The sequence below is a fragment of the Schistocerca serialis genome, chromosome 3 (assembly GCF_023864345.2).
Source record: "Schistocerca serialis cubense isolate TAMUIC-IGC-003099 chromosome 3, iqSchSeri2.2, whole genome shotgun sequence".
NCBI classification, from domain to species: Eukaryota; Metazoa; Arthropoda; class Insecta; order Orthoptera; family Acrididae; genus Schistocerca; species Schistocerca serialis.
This window is the reverse complement of record NC_064640.1, coordinates 410,803,647-410,826,114: the sequence shown is the minus strand read 5'-3', so window position 1 is coordinate 410,826,114 and position 22,468 is coordinate 410,803,647. Positions and strand designations below refer to the sequence as shown.

The following is a 22,468-nucleotide window of genomic DNA, read 5'->3' as shown; positions in this document are numbered from 1 at the left end:
TTCCAATGTTATCTACTTGGTCATATACACTGGTGTCCAAAATTAAAGCAACAAATTGCTGTTTCCCAGCCCTGTGTCTAATACAAACTGTCAATCAGATGACCATAGGATTGTGTTCTGCATGGAAGATGGCATTCTGGTCAACGGACAACCATGCCAATGATGACATCAGGGCACCTATGTAAGAGGTAGTGTTTGCCAGGTAGCCCCGCATCAACAATTGCTGTGTGCACAGTCACAGACAGTGCAGTACGGCACAGAGACGGTGCATACCAGACTCTCTGCGGTGGAGGGTCATAGAAAGAAAGGAATCATGACAGTCGCGAACCGATTTGGCTCAATGGCTTAATGTGAATCATTGTGTTGTTCTCGGATGTAGCAACAGTTTATAGAGACTGATTCTGTACCACCAAAATACAGCCAGGTGGCCAACCATGTGTGACTTCAGAAGAGAGGACTTATTTGGCTATAAGGGCACTATATTACTGCCTCAGTACTGCACAGCAACTAGCATGTGAAGGCGCAGCATCCACTGGGCGTGCTGTATTGAGGCAAACTGTCTACAGAGGGCTTCGGCAGAGTGGCCTAAATGTCTGAGACCTGTTGTATGTGTACCTCTGAAGAGTTTTGACAGAAAGGAATGTCTAGAGTAGAGTCATCAACATGCCCCCTGGACGGTCGAACAGTGGGCCAATATTGTTTTCACAGACGAGTCCTGATTTAGTCTGGAGAGTGATTCTCAATGGATTCACATTTGGAAGGGACGTGGAACATGATTTCAGGAAACAAAGATTGTGGAAAAAGACCGAGATTGAGGAGGATCCCTAATGGTGTGAGCAGGGATTATGTTTACCACTCAAACCCCTCTTCATGAAATTGTATGGCTGAATGAGCAAGACTGAACTGCTGTCAGGTACTGAGGCGATATCTTGGGACCTTGTTTGCGGTTCTTGCGAGGTACTGTGGGTCCAGACATCGTATTGATGGGTGGTAATTCTCAACCTCACTCCAGGGGTGGTTGATGTTTTCTTGGAAACAGAAGATATTGCATGAATGATGTGGCCTGCTTCCTCTCCCGATTTGAATCCCATAGAGCATATCTCGGATGCACTAGGAAGACGAGTTGCAACACGTCAACATCCACTAACCACTCTCCAAGACTGAGAGCAGCTCTGCAGGAAGAATTGGCGTTACTGTCTCAACACAAGATGGATGACATCATTCACAGCATGCCCTGTCCACGCAATAATTCAAGGATTTGTAACCCTCTACCTCAGCTTTTCACAAAACTTTGCACATTTGCTTACACTTATAACATAGGAACTTCTGCAAAAGTTTTGGTCTCAGTCAACAACTTTATTTTATGTCGAACTTTAAATGTAGTGATATTCTGATAACTGTGCTCTGCAAGAATGTCAATGCAAAATAGTACTTATCTACATACTCAGGTGTTTATGAAGCTTTTGATATGGAATTTTTTTCAGAAGCTCAGTAAGGCAAGTAGTTAACAGATATCCAATTATCGAAGCAGTAAAGTTATAAAGGAAATGTTTAAAGACATTAATTATTTCAATTTTCGATTTCAGAAAAATTGCAACAATGTGGAAAAATGCTTATATTACATTTCTCCTACCTGCTGGGAACCCTATTTTGGTCTTAAATAATCCCCTAGATGGTAAGCTTTCTAATAAAATAAAAATTTTAATGGGTCTTCTGCAAATTGGTACACACATCTGAAATCAAAATACATTTTGCTGTTATGGAAAAGGGTCACTAAGTAAGTTCCTCCACTCACTGTCTCAGATGCAAGGGTATCATATTAGCATATTTAAGTATAACTCATTCTAAGCAGGCAAGTTAACTTAAGTGTAAAAGTTTATTTCCTTTCATTTGACTATGTAATTTTTTACAGACTAAAATATATACGATTTGTGTGTTCAGCCAATCACGTGCTCACAGTGGTAAAAAGTGTTCTTAGGCAGCAGTAGCTTGTTTGAAACCATTATACCACAAAAAATGCAACAATTGCTGAAATACATTGTTGAGTATAACTGGCACACAACAATGAGTCTATTTGGCCCCATTGCTCTTTGTCTTTCTTCGAGACAGGTCATATCTGTTTGTGGTGCGGCCCTATCATTCCACTTCTATAATGTATGTTTTAAGTGCATTAGAGCTCAGTTAATTGCATCGGAAAATGTGAATTAATGCACTGTTGGAAAATTACTAAAACACCATGTCATTTGACAACCTATACCTTAGAGAGGGGGCGGGGGAATAGAAGAGCTGAGTGAAGACCAACAAGATTTGATATTGCTGCAATCCACTACATGTGGACATGACAGATACTACTACTTAAAAGTTTTTGAAAGTCATTAAAGAACTTCTTGTGATCCTTTCAAAAAACAGACAAACAGTTAAAAAATCTTTGAGGTCAGTTTGCTTGTCTTTGTCTAAAACAATAATTGCTAAAAGAATCTATGTAGAACCACACCAAAAACTGTGCACAACATGTTGTAAGATTTGTGAACAGAAAAGTGACATCAGTGATAGAAAGGAAAGCGATGCATATGCCCTGGAGGTGAAATTTCACAAATCAGTACTAAAAAGTCAAAGTATTGAGGATGCAAATGAAACTTTACATGATTTAGGGGTGCTCTCCATTAAAACTTCACTCCATTCCAAATCACAGCAAGCCTCCATATGGCTAAAAGGAGTTAGAAAAAGTGAAGCATGTTTCGGAAAGAAAAGTGTGCCAGGCATTAGATTGGAGTATTGAAGATTCTGACTAGAGAAGAAAAATGATGATGATGACACTGTTAAGAATGCCACAGTATTGTTATTGAAAGAAAAAGTGGCTGGTGTTAGAGTAGCTGAAAATATTCAAATTTTAACTTTAGCTCCACCCTCTTGGACAAAAGAAAACAATGTCAGAATTCAATGTTAGCGAGTATGTGGTTTCTATCCACCAAAATGTAAAACTGCTTTTGGATTTGGAACACACTGAAGAAATACAAAGAACTCAAAAAAAAAAAAAAAAAAAAAATTCTTGTATGTGACTTTGAAAACTACGACTGCATGCTTAATCACTGTGATCATTGTCCCAGTGATGACAAACTGTCAGAATTATTAAAACATAAATTAGCTTACAAAGATGCTGATGATGAAATTGAGTTCAGCCAGTGGATAAAAACAGATCATTGGACAGAACTGGTGAAGCAATCTGCAACTGTCGGTGAATACGTAGACTTGTTGGTAACAAAGTTACATACACTTGAACCACACTCATTTATATGCAAGTATCAATCAAAATCACTGAAAAAAATTTAAAGAAAATTTAATACCAGAAAAAGCAATTCTGTTAATGGACTTTTCGAAAAACTTCAGTTTTGTAATTCAGAATGAAATTCAGAGTTACCACTGGACAAGAAGCAGCTGTACAATCCATCCCACGTGTGTATGTGGTAAATGAAGAAAGTAAATTGGTATGGAAATGGAAATGTCGTGTGGCTAGGGCCTCCCGTCAGGTACACCGTTCGCCTGGTGCAGGTCTTTCGATTTGACGCCACTTCGGCGACCTGCGCGTCGATGGGGATGAAATGATGATGATTAAGACAACACAACACCCAGTCCCTGAGCGGAGAAAATTTCCGACCCAGCCGGGAATAGAACCCGGGCCTTAATAGTGAACCACTGCTTTATAAGTGATGATATGGAACATTATATAAGATTTGTAAATGCTGTCCACAAAGAAATGGTTAAGTGACTGGTAGAGCATTACCTACAAGGTAAGACAGTGCATTATTTCACTGATGGATGTGCTGCTCAATATAAGAATACAAAATCTTTAAAAATTAGCGTGAGCACAAAAAGATTTTTCTATTGGTGCTGAGCATTCTTTCTTTGCTACTAGACACAGTAAATCTGTGTGCAATGATTTGGGAGAAACTATAACATATATTGAGAAGAGGTAATCTTAAACTAGTGGATGATTCACAAATAACTGTATCTGGTGTTTACAATTTCTGAAAAGTTAATACTGACAAATATTTTTTTTCACTTCTTAGAGAAAGTCAATGTAGATTTCCTACGCAAGAACCTGGAGAAGAGATTTGACAACCTGCACAGTACCTGGTTCCAGGAATTTTCACCATTACAAAGTAACTTCTTCTGAAAAGCCTTCCTTGATTTTTTTCATTCAATGAAAGTGTCGCACAATGGACATGCAAAGTTCTCAACAAAATTCTTTTGTAGCATCTGTGTATGACAGGTGGTACTTTGCCTTCATTAGAAATCTCTGTCATGAAGGTGACAAACTACTTTTTCTCCAACCACTCGGACCAGCAGTGTCATTCTTTTGGCCTGAAAAGGAAGACTTGTGCTTTTGGAAAACATTGTATGTGCTGTTCATGTAACTAAATCAACATCATTAGACAGAATGTATTACTTTAAGGAAAAAGATATGAAGTTAACAGAATAATATTTGTCACAGAGATGCTCTTCAGACGTTTCATTGATAATTTCAGGGATCTTCACTGCTGAACATGTACACTTTAAATTAATAGTGTGGCTGAATAATTGTTTGAAGATCCTAATTTGACACCCTAAATAGAGTTAACCCATGTAATGAAAATGTTTCAATTAAACTCATAACTTTTGGCTCTATATTTTCATGAGGCAACCTTGCTATAGGTCGTCAGTGTACACAATTGATTTGGATGATCTTCTGAACAATGAGGTTTTGTTAAATGAGCATCCAATATCTATCAAAACTCAGGGTGCTGCTCCTTCTTTTTAAAAAAAATATCGGAGTTTCAATAATAAATCTTGTATCAGGTTTGCAAAAAGATTTACATATTTAAAAAAAAAATCATTGTTTGGACCACAACAGCTTAAACTGATTTTCTATATTCTCGTAAGTGAAGAATAGTCATTAATTTTTTCCCAATAGTTATACATCCCTTCTGTGACATCTGGGGAAATACGACTAATGTCTTGAAAATAAGATTATTATTATTATTTATTATTATCACTTGAAGTAATTCAATCCAAATGACAAACTTCAGTTGCAGTGTTTACATTTGTAAAAAATTGCCAGTTCCCCTCCTCAAACTACATGAAGTATGGAGAGATTTTGCATTGACTATTGCCATGCAGAAAGTAACAAGCAGAAAAAGTTTTGTGAAAATCTGAAGTACATCCAAAGTCCAAAGCTAATTTCACAGTTACCTCCATGCTCTGGTGCACCTGCTGGCAGCCAAGGTGTTAATGTGACAATGTGTCTTAACAATTAATTCTCATAAAAATATTCCAATTGCCTAGAGGTGTTGTTACCAGGAAACCACCAACAACAAAATTAAGAATGAAAAGAATTATGGGGCACAACACAAATTCTGGCCCACACTCAGCTTAATGAACCTCTGATTTTGGTTACATTATGTTCACTGAGAAAGCATCAGATCAACTGACATGTTCTGCTGATCTTCCGGTTTTCTCCACTCCCAAACTAAGCATTTGGAGTTTTAATTACAAAGTCTAGAACAAAGACAAATCAGACTCGTGCAACAGAAAACAAGATGTGTGTTTCTAAATGCCTTACAAATTAGTTTAGTCCTTATTTCTTCTTGGAAATAAACTAACTTCCATATTAACCTACAACATGTTACATCAACCAAAAATGCCACATATCCATAAAGACAAATGCTGTTTTGCATGCACAACTATGATGCTTGAGACCAGTCAAGGTACTATTTTGCTGCGACTGCCTGCCGTAGCGGCGGGCAGTAACTGCCAGCTGTAATTGCTGACCGTCACTGCCTGTGTATTTCGTTGAGACTGCTGACCGCATAGGCCACGTCACTCAGTGAGTTACCTCTGTGAAAGGAACACGCACGCGAGTTTGCAATGTGGATGCTAATACCATTCTAGGTTTTTTGTTGGATGAGGAAGAAAGGGAAATTGTTGCAATGCTTACAAGATCTTGTCGCCACAGCATTTTCCAAACACTGAAAAGTGAAGGAATTTATGCTAACTTAGTAACCGGTCACTTGCGAAATGATGATGAGAGGTTCAGAAATTTCTTTAGACTTAACCCATCTCAGTTCGATTTTGTTTTAAGTCTGGTGAAAGAAAATATAGCAGGAAGAGCTACCAGTGCAGTGCAAACTCCAATAGAAGCCAACAAAAAAATGGCAGTGACTTTACGGTAAGAAGCTGTATAAAAACATACGCATTCGTCAACAGTGGTTTAAAATGGATAATTTTGTATCTCTATGAAATAATACAAATTTCTATTAAAATAATAGGTTTATTTGGAAATGACTCAGGGGCTCTACAGTTTGTTGTTTATTTTTACATTATCTTTACACTGTGTTTACATTATGATTAGTAATTATTTTCAAAAGTAGTATCACCTGCTTGTGGTTCGACATTTATTAATGGGGTGAAAGTGTACGTATCGTCTCCAACCGATGAAGTTTGTTCGAACGGGGATGAGAGGGAATACGAGCCGGAAGGACTGATGCTGACAGGTAGTGCACAAGAGATGATTCTGAAGAACTGTCAAGTCCCATAACATGCTTAAAATGTCAATTTTTGTTTTATTATTGAGGTGACATGGTAGTTTCCTAATGGACACTGCAATGCTTCTCATGAACAGCTCCACATCATCTTCCGGCTCCCGATTATTAGCCAAGAGCTGCAGCAATTCCAATCGTTGTTGGCCCCTTTGGTTGATTGAATCCCAGTGTGTTTTCCTCTATCTGCGAGCTGAGATGGAAGAGTTGGCAGCAGGTGCGTCACTAGAGGACAAGGAAGCAATGGCTTGTGGGGTGTCAGGCCCTGTTTCATTGGCATTTTGTCCGTCTTCATCAGATAGCGGTCCTTCAACACTTGTTGGTTCCTTTAGCAGAACACTACAAAAAGACAACCACTCCCTTTCTACATCTCTCAAAAAGCCTAGTCTGTTGAACAACACCTATTTTGTTTTTGAATTGGGTGCTGCAGAAACTGTTTGCAGTTGTTCTTTTCGCACTGTTTTCCAGTAGTTATCTCTGATGTCTTTCCATCTCTTCTTACACTCGTTACCTAAAACTGAACGATATTTGTTTAGCTGTGTAATGAGGACAAGACATAATATTTATGTTCCATGTATTAATAATAATTATGGTTTGTGTTACAGGTTTATAGCTACAGGGGAGAGTTTGTTGTCCCTTGGATATGGTTTCCGGATATCACCAAGCTACGTGAGCATCATAGCTCGTGAAACAGTAGAAGCTATGTGCCAACTCTTGGCACCTATCTTCCTGCCTCCTCCATCTCAAGAATCTTTCAGGGAAGGTGCCAAAGAATTCTACACTCTTTGGGGTTTCCCTAACTGCTGCGCTGTGATTGATGGGAAACATATAAGGATACGGTGTCCTGGAAAAAGTGGTTCCCTTTTCTGGAATTACAAAGGGTACTTCTCCATAGTACTTTTGGCATTGGTTGATGCGAACTGTAAATTCGTTGCGATAGACGTAGGTTCATATGGGAAGGAAGGAGACAGTGGCATATTAATAAGTCGGCAATGGGGAAAATGATCATGAAAGGAGAAGAGCTTCGATTAACTGACATCAAGATGCCATTTGCTATAGTAGGCGACAAGGCATTCCACTTGCGAAAGCATATTCTCAAGCCTTAAACTCGCTTGTCTGCCCAGCAAGATGAATCAAAAGCGACCAACTATAAATTGTCACGAGCGTGTCGAGTTTCTGAAAATGCTTTTGGACTTTTGTGTCAGGTATTTTGAGTGTTCTACACAAATCAATCTGTAACCTAACATGTGATAAACTCGTTACAGCTTGTTGCTGTCTACACAATCTCCTCAGGGACGCCTATTTAGAAAAAAGATGACCTTTTTATGAACTTGACCATGATGTGAGTTTACCACAGAATATCATTCTCCTGCCCCGAACAGGGGGATTCTACCAAGCTGAAGGGTTTCAGGTATGAGATACATTTAAGAATTATCTCTGTGAACCTACAAATCAATAATTACAACCTGGAAAAGAACTAAAGCTCAAATAGAGGAAATAAATTATTGTTACTACTCGTAACTACTATTATTGTAATCATTTGGTGACAGAATGGAAGCATTGTTGTAGCCTCCATATCGTACAATTTGTCACAGTAGGAAAAAAAAAACAAATAAATAAATGTGTATATGCAAAACACTTGGCATCTTTTTTCATTGCTTCTCCTATCTCCTTCCACACCTTATCCTTTGCCATCACGTTTCTGAAATCTGTATGCTTATGATCATACAGTATAGATTATCTGCTCGCATACTCCACTAACTGTCGTCGTCATCGTGAAAACCTTTCTTCAACGAAGCGAGTCATTTATTTCTGCAGTTGTCAGACACCTGGCAGTCGCGGCCCAACTGCTTGACTGCTTCTGCAGCAGGTGAGACACAGCAGCCGTGATGACGTCACGACCGCTGACTGCCGAGCAGTTACGACATATGTACCGTTGCTTTGCCTAAGAGCAGGAGCCGCTATGGCCGGCAGTTGCAGCGAAATGGTACCTTCAGTTGACACACAATCTGGAAGTTGCAGACTTAGGGAATATTTCTTAAACAGTGCACTAATTTGCATACCTAGTCAAGATAGTAGTATTTTGCAATATTTCTCGAGAGGTATTATGATATTCAAGAATGTATTTTTCCGCTAGAGACTAGTGAGAAATTCCCACTGCTAGTGCCAGCCTATGCAGGTTCTACTTCATGGCTTTGATACCACACAACTCTACTTTGTGCTTTTATATTTAATGTTATCCATGTAATGTAAAGTAGTGGAACAATGCAGAAATCTGACGAGTGAGCTGCTACAGTCTTTCTGAAAATGACAAACTTAAGATGTAAAGAAGTTTCCATTTACATCCCCACACTCTCACAGGGTGTAGTGTTGTTAACAAAACCACCAGAAATGAATACTTGCACTTGTAGAAAAGTAGCACAAATCCAAGAAGGTGTCTGCCAATCCAGACATAAGGATGTCATAATATTTTGGTACCTGAATGAGATTTTCACTCTGCAGCAGAGTGTGCGCTGATATGAAACTTCCTGGCAGATTAAAACTGTGTGCCGGACCGAGACTCAAACTCAGGACCTTTGCCTTTCGCGGGCTAGTGCTCTACCAACTGAGCTACCCAAGCACGACTAATGTCCCGTCCTCGCAGCTCTACTCCTACCAGTACGTCGTCTCCCACCCTCCAAATTTTACAGAAGCTCTCCTGCTAAGGTCCCGAGTTAAGAGTCTCGGTCCGGCATACAGTTTTAATCTGCCAGGAAGTTTAATATTTTGGCAGTTTTTACACTGCAAATAATAAGCTAGTTAGATTTGAAAATCATACTTGGGGCTTTTATCTCCCTACAAAGTCTTGAGAAAATGTTTTGTCATAAGTGGGCACAGAACTCCTGGTCTCCAAAATAAAAGACTCCAGAGATTCACAAGGCTCAGAACACATTCAAATTCTGCATTGCTGTGGTGTATGGTGAGAATAGAGACCATAGCTCTAGAAATTCTGTCATACTTAAGAAGTCCATTGGCTCCACAAATTCTTGATATTTGTACCCAACTGGAATCCCTTGCTGCATCTTTGTTTGCAGCCAAAGTGTCCTTACCTGAAGAGCTCTTAACTGCCTCTGAAGCATATAACCACATCATCTCTAGTTTCATTTCCCTCCCATTCATAACATGATAGGAAACTTTTCCATGAAAAAATAATTGGAAGAAAACTTAATTCTGTCTAACCTAGCAACTTGAGCATGCTTTAACACCACATCCTTAGTGGAAGCTTCATGTAGTCACAGGCAGTACAAAAGTATTTTCTCACAGATGAGAAGAAAAGCAGTTTATCCATATCCTGGAGATCATTCACTATGTTGGAAGTGTGACTGCCAATAATTATTGCTGCGCTTTTGAATCTTGCTGTACTTCACTTCAGGCAATTAGGAGCTTTTGACGATTTTGGGCTAGACAAATTTTGTGAACAGCTGCTTTAACAAATCCATTAGAAGTTCTAATAAAAAGTGAACTTGTTGGGAAGAAGTCTGAAGAGCAACATTCAATTTGTCAAATACAGGAACAGCCACATGAAGGAAAGTGCAGAAGGCCTTGTTCAAGTTTGAAGACAGGAACAAACAATTCCTCACATGTTGTAGCAGAAATCTGACTTTTTTTTGGGATGAATTTATCACATTTGGAAGTATATGCTATTCTTTTAGGGGCATGTGTAGTAGCAGAATGAAGAATTCTCTTCTGATCCTCTTTGGATCCACTTTGTTCGACTCTAGGTATTCTGAAAGATGTCAAGCTTGTGGAAATATTTTGGGTACATATTACTTCACCCCTTAAGAGAGAAAGGAGCAGATCCAATTGGTCCAGTTGTCTATCCAAACATTGCCTAAACACAACAACCTAGTATACACATGCTTCAGAATTTTCTTTGCCTCTTTATTGTGCATGTTCTGAAATTTTTGAAGGCATTCTTTCCTTTTGACAGTTCTCTAAAAAATAAAATGTATCAACAAGGACCTTGTCCACTAAGTGGTAATCTTCCAGCACCTTTTTCAGCTGCTACATTAATCAGGTGGCAAATGCAACCTATGATGGCAGTATCTGGTTGAATTTCCTTTAGAACTTCTGAAACATTTGTGTCCTATCATAACAGAAGAATTGTTGGAGCAAAAAGCCACAAAGTTTCCAATTGGTGTTATGAGAATTCATCAGGTTACCTATATTTCCCCCTAACGAGTCTCTGTCGAACACCGGTATGGGTAGTACAATGCTCACTACTTTTTCCCATGGAAAATCTTACACCAGGATACAACATTGTACTCCCTTTATTGCTTTCATCAATTGCCAAAGAAAATGGTTTGTTCCAAAGGCACTTCAGATGGTGCATTTTTTGACAATGCATGTCACCTTTGTGCAACTGCAGCTGTATTTCTTTGCAACTTCCGATGTGGGAAACATCTTACAACCCCAGTACGATCAGCTGCACTTAAGGGCACACTGTGTTCCATCAAAAACGAAGTAGATGACACACACGGTCCTCATTGTGTCACTATCAACATTTCCAGACTTTTGGGGTGGGGGGGATAAAGTATTTTCCTGCTTTCTTCTTCTGATTTAACATAACTTGTGTGTTTACTGCACTTCACATGATAACATAAATCATTTCTTCCACCATATACAATATTAGTACCACACCCACATACTATGCAAAAGGCACATTTTTCTCCCTCTCTTGAGTTTCATATGCATGGAAAATCAACACAATATAATTCTTTAAATGTCTGGAACTACTGTTTCTTGGATTTATTCATGAATCCATCAACAGGAATACAACATATAAAGAGTCCGACGACAAATGTTTGTACACACTGAAATAGCGAAAGGAACCTGGATCACCGTCATAAAATTATAACATTAACACTCAAGGCAGTCAAACACTTCACTGAAACATGTCAAAGTCTTAAGCCATCAAATGAACATGACACCAATCTTATGAAGAATATGCTCACAGTAAAACACATGCAGACACACCACATGGAACAAATGTGTTAGTCCACATGTGGTCAAAGAATATGGGTTACGTCACTACAAGCGAACAGAGCAGAACAAAGAATTTGTGGAGCAGAGCCTTTAAACACTTGAGATTCACATGAAGAACTGTTATCCTGGCTTTAAATTCGATTCCAATGACAACACAACCACCACATGTTTAAAAGTACTAACTGTATCCTATCATATCATATCAAAGAGTTACCAACTATCAGACTTGCCTTCGACCCATGCAAACAATCAATTGTATGGAAGTGGGTGATTGTTGAATGTTAACATTTTAAGTTTTTGTCTGCGAAGTTGTAAAATCACACTGTTCATCTGTAAACCGTAAAATGCTGACAATCCATAAATTTTTCAAATAAATTGTAAAAGTTAGCAGGTTTGCATTTCTATAGCCTTCCCAGGATATCTTATTAACTTGTGTCAAACAATGGGAAATCGAGAATGGAATATTGTTACTAATTTGCATGTATGATATTTATCATGAATAGTGGGGTAAAAAATTCCGTTTCAGTCTACTCACTGACAAGTAAAATTGTTTTTCCTGTGTCCCACATTACGAAAAGAATGTTTTATGGCTATGCTTTATGAGAAAGCCTCAAGGAATTCGAGCCTCTAAATCTCTCATGTCCTATTCATAACTGCTGGTGGATGACCTCATAATTTTTTTTTCTCTGTTATATGAATACTTTACTACTAAAATGTCTGAAGATGCACAAAAAGCAAGCAATAGCTCCACCAGTCAGTGTTTTCTATTAACATTACAAACTACTTCCCGATGACTAATTGGCACCTCTAATGGAAGATTCTTACTATCCTTGTACCCTTTGCGCCCAAATTTTACATTAATGTATAAGTGTAACTGATCTCTTGGCTCGATGCAAACTGCACTCCAGCATTATACGACATTGCAACAAGCATCAAGAACTTCAGATATGGCCAAAAAGTATAAAAAACTTAGCACACATTTCTTTCCACAGAGTGAAACTCAACAAGTACAAGTAATATTTTTCACATATGACAATTTTAAGGGAATTCCATCCAACAAATTAACTAAATGTGACAGTTCCACGAATTTATTGCCATAATGTAAAACAATGTAACAGATCAGTATCAATACATGATCACAGTATTCTTAAAGAAATCTCCTACTTTTTAAAAGTTTAACACTTTCTACAGTGCACAACAATACCAAAATGCATAAAATCTCTGAACGGACCAAAATGGAATGTACAAGCCTTAAAAATCTGCAGCGCTCATTTCACTATAAATAATTGCATTAAATTGTTTTACAAAGTAACTAATACTGAATTTATTTCCTACACAAGAATTTTGTTCAATTAATAACCTACTGACGTCTGGTTTGCACTGTATACACGTAAACTAAATACATTCTGCAAATTCTATTCTCTCTGAAGTGGTCATCAAAGACTATTCAGATTTCACTTCCTGGGCTGCCAACTTCTTCTTCAGCGACTCTGGCATCTCTGGAGGAGGTGGCCTTGGAAGACGGAGGTATACTTTCACAGCGTCATAAATAAACCACTGAGCAGCAGTTAGGGTACCAATCATTATTATCCTTGGTGTCAAGCCTTTCCACAAACCTGTAAAAAACATTACATATTTTTAAAACTGTTAAAATGTTAGACTTATTTACAAACAGGAAATTTGTTACCAATAGGAACTCCAGTTCATTACTGCTACCAGCCCTCATTACAGTAACTGATGCTTTTTTTAGAACAATAGTACTCCAAGAAAATTATGTTTGATTTTGCATATTTAGTTCTCTGGTATGGTTATCAGTATGTGCCATCAATATGTGCCCTAAACTAAATCCTTATCACTAGAGGAAGCTTATAAAATGCAGAACTGTTGTTAATGGTAAATATTGTTACTGTCTCATAGCACCCCTAACTATTCAATTTTCTACCCTGTCAATATGGAATAGTACAAGATGATTCAAAAAGAATACCACAACTTTAAAAATGTGTATTTAATGAAAGAAACATAATATAACCTTCTGTTATACATCATTATAAAGAGTATTTAAAAAGGTTTTTTTTTCACTCAAAAACAAGTTCAGAGATGTTCAATATGACCCCCTCCAGACACTAGCAATATCAACCCGATAATCCAACTCGTTCCACACTCTCTGTAGCATATCAGGCGTAACAGTTTGGATAGCTGCTGTTATTTCTCGTTTCAAATCATCAATGGTGGCTGGGAGAGGTGGCCGAAACACCATATCCTTAACATACCCCCATAAGAAAAAATCACAGGGGGGTAAGATTTGGAGGCCAGTGATGAAGTGCTCTGTCACGGGCTGCCTGGCGGCCGATCCATCGCCTCGGGTAGTTGACGTTCAGGTAGTTACGGACAGATAAGTGCCAATGTGGTGGCGCTCCATCCTGCTGAAATATGAATTATTGTGCTTCTTGTTCGAGCTGAGGGAACAGCCAATTCTCTAACATCTCCAGATACTGTAGTCCAGTTACAGTAGCACCTTCGAAGAAAAAGGAACCAAAAACTTTATTGGCTGAAATGGCACAGAAAACTTTCACCTTAGGCGAGTCACGTTCGTACCGAGTTGTTTCCCGCGGATTCTCAGTGCCCCATATACAGACATTGTGACGGTTGACTTTCCCGTTAGTGTGGAAAGTTGCTTCATCACTAAACACAATCTTTGAAACAAAAGATTCATCTGTTTCCATTTGAGCAAGGATAAAATCACAGAAATCGATTCTTTTAATCTTATCAGCTGCAGACAGTGCTTGAACCAATTTCAGACGATAAGGTTTCATAACTAACCTTTTTCGTAGGACTCTCCATACAGTTGATTGTGGAATTTGTAGCTCTCTGCTAGCTCTGCGAGTCGATTTTCCTGGGCTGCGAACAAATGCTTGCTGGATGCGTGCTACATTTTCACCACTCGTTCTCGGCCGTCCAGAACTTTTCCCTTTGCACAAACACCCATTCTCTGTAAACTGTTTAGCCCAATGTTTAATACACCACCTATCAGGAGGTTTAACACCATACTTCGTTCGAAATGCACGCTGAACAACTGTCGTCGATTCACTTCTGCCGTACTCAATAACACAAAAAGCTTTCTGTTGAGCAGTCGCCATCTTAGCATCAACTGACGCTGACGCCTAGTCAACAGCGCCTCAAGCGAACAAATGTACAACTAAATGAAACTTTATAGCTCCCTTAATTTGCTGACAGATAGTGCTTAGCTCTGCCTTTTGTCGTTGCAGAGTTTTAAATTCCTAAAGTTGTGGTATTCTTTTTGAATCACCCTGTACATTGTTACAAATGAATAATGCATGCTAGTGCACATACACCAAAGTTCTTTTCTTAGAAACCAATGTATCTAATAACACTAACTCTTCCAACATCATGGAAAATTAAATTCCATCTAGAATATGGAACATGGTTGCACAATGAGTGTCCAACCATAGGCAGGCCAAGACATTGGCAACAAGTATTGCCCATTGACTGGTAACCAATCCCTCCTAAAATCTGAAGATTTAATGTCAATGTATTCCTATACATCATGAAGAATGTGGTCCTTGTGTTTTCTATTAATAACTTCACTTTCAATTTTTTTATATTTCTGCAAATTATACACCCAAAATAGTTAACATTATTAGGTTCAAAATATTTACCTTTTCTGTAACACAGTTGTGTCCACATAGCACCTCCCAACTTTTGATGCTGTGTACAAAAAACTCATCTTTCCTGGGGATACAGCAAAGCATTTCCCAGTTTTTTTGTGGTACTTTACTATCTATAGATGATACACAGGCATTCCTTTGCTTCTTAGTTTGAACTTTGCTGAGAACCTTCAGTTTTTTCCTTTATGAACTGTGTCAACACCAGCTGATTTGTCCTCTTGGCATTTACAATATAAAAGTTCACTGCACACACTTCCAGCAATCAAAAATACCATTTTGATTTTCCAGTGATAGTCAACAAAAATTATAGCTGTCAGTGTAATGATTGTCAACAGCAACCATTATTTTACTGTATGTTGCAGCTACTGTTACTCAAGCCTTACATAACAAGTGTGCATTTTCTGCTGCACCTCTATGCACTGTGGCATGTGCCCACCATTAGCACTTATGCCAGGTTAATATTCTATCTTCTTCAAAGAAAGCACAAGCACTAACAAGCCAAAACATTATCTACTTAATAGCATCTTGGTCCACATTCGGACTGCAACAGGTGGAAATTCTGCAATGCAGGGATTCGATAAGGGCTTGATAGATTTCCAGTGGTATGTGGCACTACATGTTTGCACACAGGACATTTAATTCCCATTGCTGACTGGTGGAGAGCTGGTGGTGCCTAATAGCATCCCAGATTTGGTGGCCAAAACATCGAAGTGATATCACTATCGTTCTCCTCAAACAACTGCAGAATGATTCTGGCCTTGTCACACAGTTATCCTGCTGGAAGATACCACCACTGGAGAAGTGGGAAGTATGGAAGGGAAAAGTATGGGTCAAAGTGAGAAGTATCAAGGGATGCAGGTGGTCCTGCTATTGTGTTCACATAGTCCACAGCTATCATCGTGCCTTAGATTACTGCCACAAATCCTATTGCAGCACATGTAAATGTATCCCACAGAATAATCCTAGCCTAGTGACGTGCACACATTGAGAACTTCTAGTTGAGCAGATGTTCACTTGGATGACTGCATACCAGGACATAAACATAATGTAATGAACATTTTCATTGATCCACTGCCTTATCTCCAATTCTGTGGCCCATGCAATCAAAGATGGCCATCTTGTCAATGCAGATTTCATCTGCTGCTGAACAGCATGTTCAACAACTTGTGCTGAACTCTGCGCTTCAAAATACTTGGGCCTGTACAAGCACTATTTTGTTATCAGACCTGCTGCAGACTGCAGTCTATCTTACTTTAAAGAGCAGATAAGCCTCTGACCTCCACATTCTGAGATGAAGTATGGGTGCTCCAACACTGTTCACCTCCTCACAGTTTCACCATCTTTCAACCACTTTCCACAAATGCTAATAACTGCAGCATGGTAGCAGACAACCATTTTCAATTTGCTCAGTCCCAAGTGTTAGGCAATAGTCTGCCCTTTGACAACATGTAATTTCACTGGATTTTCCCATTTGTGGCCTATATCATTACTAGAATGATTTCCCATTTGTCTCTGCTCCACTTATATACTTTCTTTACCATATTATGTGCCAACAACACCACTAGGCAGTATTCAAAACCATCAGTTGGCAGTGGTCATAATGTGGAGGCTCAAACATCTATCACCTTTTCTCAGTTTTGTTTTATTCTGTACGCAACAGCAGTCATTTGTTACCATGCATGTAAGGCTTCTAGTGGTCTCACTGGCACACTCTGGAGTTCTCCCCTTGTCAAACCATGTAATTAGCGGAACAACACAGATCACACTTTTGATGTGGTTTATGTTTGTATGGGTATGAACTAAAGCATTCTGAGAAGTCGACGATTTTATTCTGTTTCACATACACAACACAATGGTGAAATTTGTCACATCAAAACCTGCTGTAATGTTTTCGCCACTTTAAATACACGGAAGTTACCTAAGAAAGTGTTTTCTGGCTTGGTACCTGTGAGTAAGCGATGGATTCTTGAGGTCACTAGCTGTGGTTATGGCACTTATTGTTATTCCTGCTAGTTGGTGAAATGGGCTTTGAAGAAGAATCTCAATTCAATGTTTTTTTTAGATACAAGAACTAGAATTTGTTTAGTCTGCAGTAATTCCTGATAAATGTAATTTTACTTTTTTTGTGAAAGTCTGGAATTTCAGAATTTTAAACATACTTTAAACTCCAGAAAATATGTATGATCAATACTGCCATGCAGATGGAAAATCTACGAATGTTTTTCCTACTTTTAAGGTGATATACAATATGAGTATGCCAACTGAAGCCACCAACAGGAAAGTGGTGAAAATTATGTCATGTGCAAAATGGTGGTTAAACTTTTAGGTGCACAAGGTCTTCAGTGTAAGACCCAAAGAAAAGACCACCTTCAAAGCAAGAGAAACATCTACTACTAGCACAGGTACCAAGAGAACAAGGGAGGATTCTGCTCGTCTTCAATCCTAGGAGAAGACCCAGAAAAACCTGAGGTGGGAAACATGGTATCAGATCTACAGTACAAGTGTGTTTTTAAGATGGCAGTTTTCCAACAGGCCTATCTTCTTATGATAATCTCATATCAGGATGTTCTAGTCCAAATGCCCTCTGAAAAAAAGGGAGGATGCAAGCAAAGGCCAACATTCAGGAGAGTCTGCCTGGACAAGGGCACTCTTATCTTTGAAGGGATGGGGACAGTGGATTGGCTAAAGGAGATGGCTGATAGTGAGCAACATATCTCCTGTGGGACAAAGTGAAGTGGCTTGCCACGAAAGTATTAAAATTATCCAAGACCAAAAAAAAAATCAAATTATCCAAGACCAAAACAAAAATCAATCTAGGTAAAAAAAATTGCTTATAGATGTTTCCCCTCCCCCCTCCCTCCCCAGACCCTGTTAGAGGCAGTCTCCATAGAGGACTTTAGCATCATTGAATGAGGTCAGAACAGATGACCAAATCCTTGTGGTGGAAGTGAGAGAAGTCCTACAGGCAATGCAAGATCAAGATCTAAAACTATATTTAGGGTTCAAAGGAGACTGTCAGTGTGATCAAAGACAAAAGGTGACAATGATAAAGTTGGTAGCTGGAAGTGTTGCACATAAACCTGTAGCACAATAAGTGGCAACCACCACCTGAGAGTCAACATCTGGCTGGACAGGAGACGGAATTTGGCTTCATCCAAGAAACCTGAATAAAGGGGGTGTATTGGACCTTGAAGAAACTTTTAGTAAGTTTTTTCCAGGAGGAATGCACTTACGTCAAAAATTTAAATTAATTTTACTAAGACTGCTGCTTGACCCCAGGAGCTTAAATAACAGATGGTTAGTTGTGGCACCAATTCCAATGATGTGGCACACAACTGGTGAGTACCTGCTTTAATAATGACTAGGGAGTAACCTAGACATCTTTAATATGGGCAAGGAACCAACCTTCAGGAATAGTAGAAGGGAAGAAGTAATTGACGTAATATTTACTCCAAGGGGTGGTGGGAAATTTCAACCTTTCAATTCAAATCATCTTGTCATGATGATACTTATCTTGCCCTGCTGCAAGAAGCGGGTAAGGGATTTATGAGGCTCTCTTACAGACTGCTTAGTGTCAGTTTACCCACAGGAGTGATTCCTAATGCTTGGAGGACAGTGGAGGTTGTTTTCATTCTGAAGCCAGCAAGAAATAATCTCACAAAGGCTAAGGACGTGAGACCATGCAGTCTGTTGTTCTCACTTCTAAACACATTAGAAAAACTGGTCAGTGTGCATGTTACGTAATGAAGGTTAACTAAGGTGCCTCTACATGAAAACCACCATGCATACCAACCAGGCAAATCATGCAAAACAGCACTCTGCAAACATCTGCTTGAAACAAAATAAGCCATGGACACATGTCAATAGGACATGATTATGGTTTGGGATTCATTCAAATGTGCTGCCATAGGATGTGTGGCACTAATCTAAAGCACCAAGACAGCTATGGACTATGAACATCATCGCAGGAACACCTGCACCCCTTCATACTTTGTCTTCCCTGGCAGCGATGACACCTTCCAGCAGAATCACTGTGTGACAAGGCCAGAATCGTGCTGCAGTTATTTGAGGAGCATGATCATAAAATGATGGGTTGGCCACCAAATTCAAATTAGTCTGATCCAATGCCACACATATGGGGCACTATCAGGCACCAGCTCTGCATACACAATCCACCAGCCAGTAATGGGAATTAAAATGTCCTGTGTGTCAATGTCTAGTGCGACATACCTCCAAAAATCCACCAAGGTCTTATTGAATACTTGACACAGAATTTCACCTATTGCACTCCAACAGGTGGACCAACATACTATTAAGTAGATTTTTATGTTTTGGCTCATTAGTGCTTGTGCTTTCTTTGAAGATAGAATATTAACCTGGCATGATAAGTGCTGATGCTGGGCACATGCCCCAATGCATGAAGGTGCAGCAGAAAATGCACAATTGTTATTTAAGTCTTGAGTAACAGTAGCTGCAACATACATTAAAATAATGGGTGCTGTTGACAGAATCATTACACTGCCAGCTGTAATTTTTGTCTGAATATCACTGGAAAATAAAAAAACGTATTTTTCTAATTGCTGGAAGTGTCTGCAGTGAACTTTTATACTGTAAATGCCAAGAGGACTAATCAGCTGGTGTATACACAGTCTATAAACGAAAAACTGAAGGTTTTCAGCAAAGTTCAAACTGAGAAGCCAAGAAGTGATCATCATCATCATCATCATCATCATCATCATCATCATCATCATCATCGTACAGTAGTGTCTCGATTATCCAATCTTCGATTATCCGACCCTTTCACTGCGCCAGCTGTGCACCAGCTGACGACAGGTCAGTGACTAATGTGTTGTTTGTTGATACTCAGTTCATTGTCGCCGTCTGCTACTCCTCACTGCTAACTTAGATCTGTAGTTGAGTGGACGTGTTGCACTTTGTTTATTGTAAAAATTTGTGGTGATGGCTTCAAAACAGAAAAAGGTGGTTGTTTCAATGGAAGAAAAACTTAAAGCTTTAAAAAGAATAGACAATAGTGAAACTTTATTAAAGGTGGTGCAAGATTATAACGTCAGGAAAACAACAGTCTGAGACTGGAAAAGGAACCGCAATGAAATTAAGAAGTGGTGTTCTCAGCAAGCAACCTCGGCTGTTTTGGAAGATCGGAAAACCATGAAAAAATGTGATTATGAAAAAGTGAAGCTTTGTTCCTATGGTTTATTCAACAGATGAATCACCCATGTCGGGACCTATTTTGCAGGAAAAAGCCTTAAAGTTTCGTAACAAACTAAATGAAGGTGAACGTGATTTCTCAGCTAGTGTAGGCTGACTTGATAGATGGAAGAAAAGATACGAAATTCGGCAACTTAATGTCTGTTGTGAAAATCTCAGTAAATTTTGAAGCTGTTCCCTTGTTTAGGAATAAAGTTCACAAGGTATCAGAAAAGGAAAATTTAACAGGTGATCAAATTTTTAACTGTGTCTAGACTGGTCAATTGCTAAATGTTACCGGAAAAAACGGTAGTGTCAAAGGCTGAAAAGGCAGTGCCAGTCTACAAACGTAGCAAAGAGAGTGACAATTCTTGCACCCAGTAACCCCAACAAATTTGAAAATGAAAGTCTGTGATAGGTAAGCCAAAAAACAGAGCATTTAAAATGTATCAAAAATTCTTTACCGGTGAAATATTACAACCAAAAAATGCTTGGATGAGCTCAGACATTTATAAAGAACGTTTTTTTAATGAGTTCGTGCCACAAACTGGAAAGTTTTTGAAAGCCAACAACTTGCCCCGCAAAGCACTGTTGCTTCTAGACAATGCTACTTATCCTAATGAAGATGAACTTTATGATCAAGACAAAGGCCATGTTTTTGCCTCCAAATGTCACATCCTTATTTCAGTCTATGAACCAAGGGACCTTAGAGACACTGAAGAGAAACTACTGCAGGAACTTGCTTTCCTCTTTAATTAATGCTATGAACAAGGGAGAAGACATGCTAGGACATGCTAGAGCAGTTGCAACGTATTAACTTGAAAGACGTAGCTTATGACATGGCCCAATCTTGGGAGTGTGTTGGAGCAAATACAATTGCAAAATCCTGGAAAATTTCGCTACAGGAAAATTAAGAAAATTCTCCAGATAATGAAAATCGACAGCAGCAGACAAAACCAGAAAATACTACCCTGCTTTCATTGTTACAAAAGCTTCCGGAATGTGCTGATGCCACAGAAGATGACGAATGGATTGTCCAAGATGACTTTGAAGTGACAGATGAAGAAATAGTCAACATGGTAAACAAAAAAGAAGACTAAGAAGCAGATGTAATGGAGGAAAGTGCACCCAAGATTTCTCACAAAGGACACAAAGCCTTCAAAACTGCTTTAAAACATGTAGAGCAACTGGAGGAAACATCATTTACCAAGATTTTACTTCTTAAGAGACTACATGATTTTGTGGCAAAAAAAAAACGGCAAACAGCCGGTAAACTAAAGACAACTGCTAACTTCTTCACACAGTAAATACCTATTCAGTCTAATTTGATTTGTATTGTATTAAATGTTTAACTCATTTGGCCTACTTTAATTTGTGTTTTTTTGTATTATTTTCCGTGTTATCCAACCTTCCAACTTATCCAACCTTGCCATGGCTGGTTTAGGTCAGATAATCGAGACACTACTGTACCACGAAAAACTGAAATGCTTTGCTGCTATATCCCCTGGAAAGATGAAATTTTTGTATGCAGCATCAACAGCTGGGAGGTGCTATGTGGACCCAACTGCATTACAGAAAAGGTACATGAGAACCTAATCATGTTAACTGTTTTGTTATGTATAATTCGCAGAAATATAAAAATTGCAAGTGAAGTTATTAACTGAAAACAAATGTGTAGGTGTGTACATGTTAATAAGGCAATAGTGACAAATATGGAATGCTGGGAGTAAGTGAACAAAAATAATGTGCCAAAAATGGACAAATTATACATACGCCCGCAATTGAATTGATAATGTAAAAGTAATGTCATGCTGTTCTAATTATCTGCTGGTAATTGAAGGCAGAAAAATTACTACTACACTTCCAGTAAACAACATTTTCCATCCTCCTGGATACTGATGGGGCTTTCAACAACACGACTCTCAAATTCACAGTTAAAGCTGTGTAAATGCATGGCATCAAGACCAATATTTA

The 22,468-nt window shown here is 38.8% G+C and overlaps 1 protein-coding gene across 1 annotated transcript in view; it reads right to left on the bottom strand.

Moving 5' to 3' along the window:
• Positions 1-12,672: 12,672 nt before the first annotated feature.
• Positions 12,673-22,468, bottom strand: part of LOC126470274 (phosphate carrier protein, mitochondrial-like) — a 47,289-nt gene continuing 37,493 nt past the window's right edge. Inside the window, exon 7 of the mRNA XM_050098017.1 lies at positions 12,673-13,216. Within this exon, the coding sequence (XP_049953974.1) occupies positions 13,044-13,216 (173 nt within the window). The 3' untranslated portion in view covers positions 12,673-13,043. The remainder of the gene's footprint in view (positions 13,217-22,468) is intronic.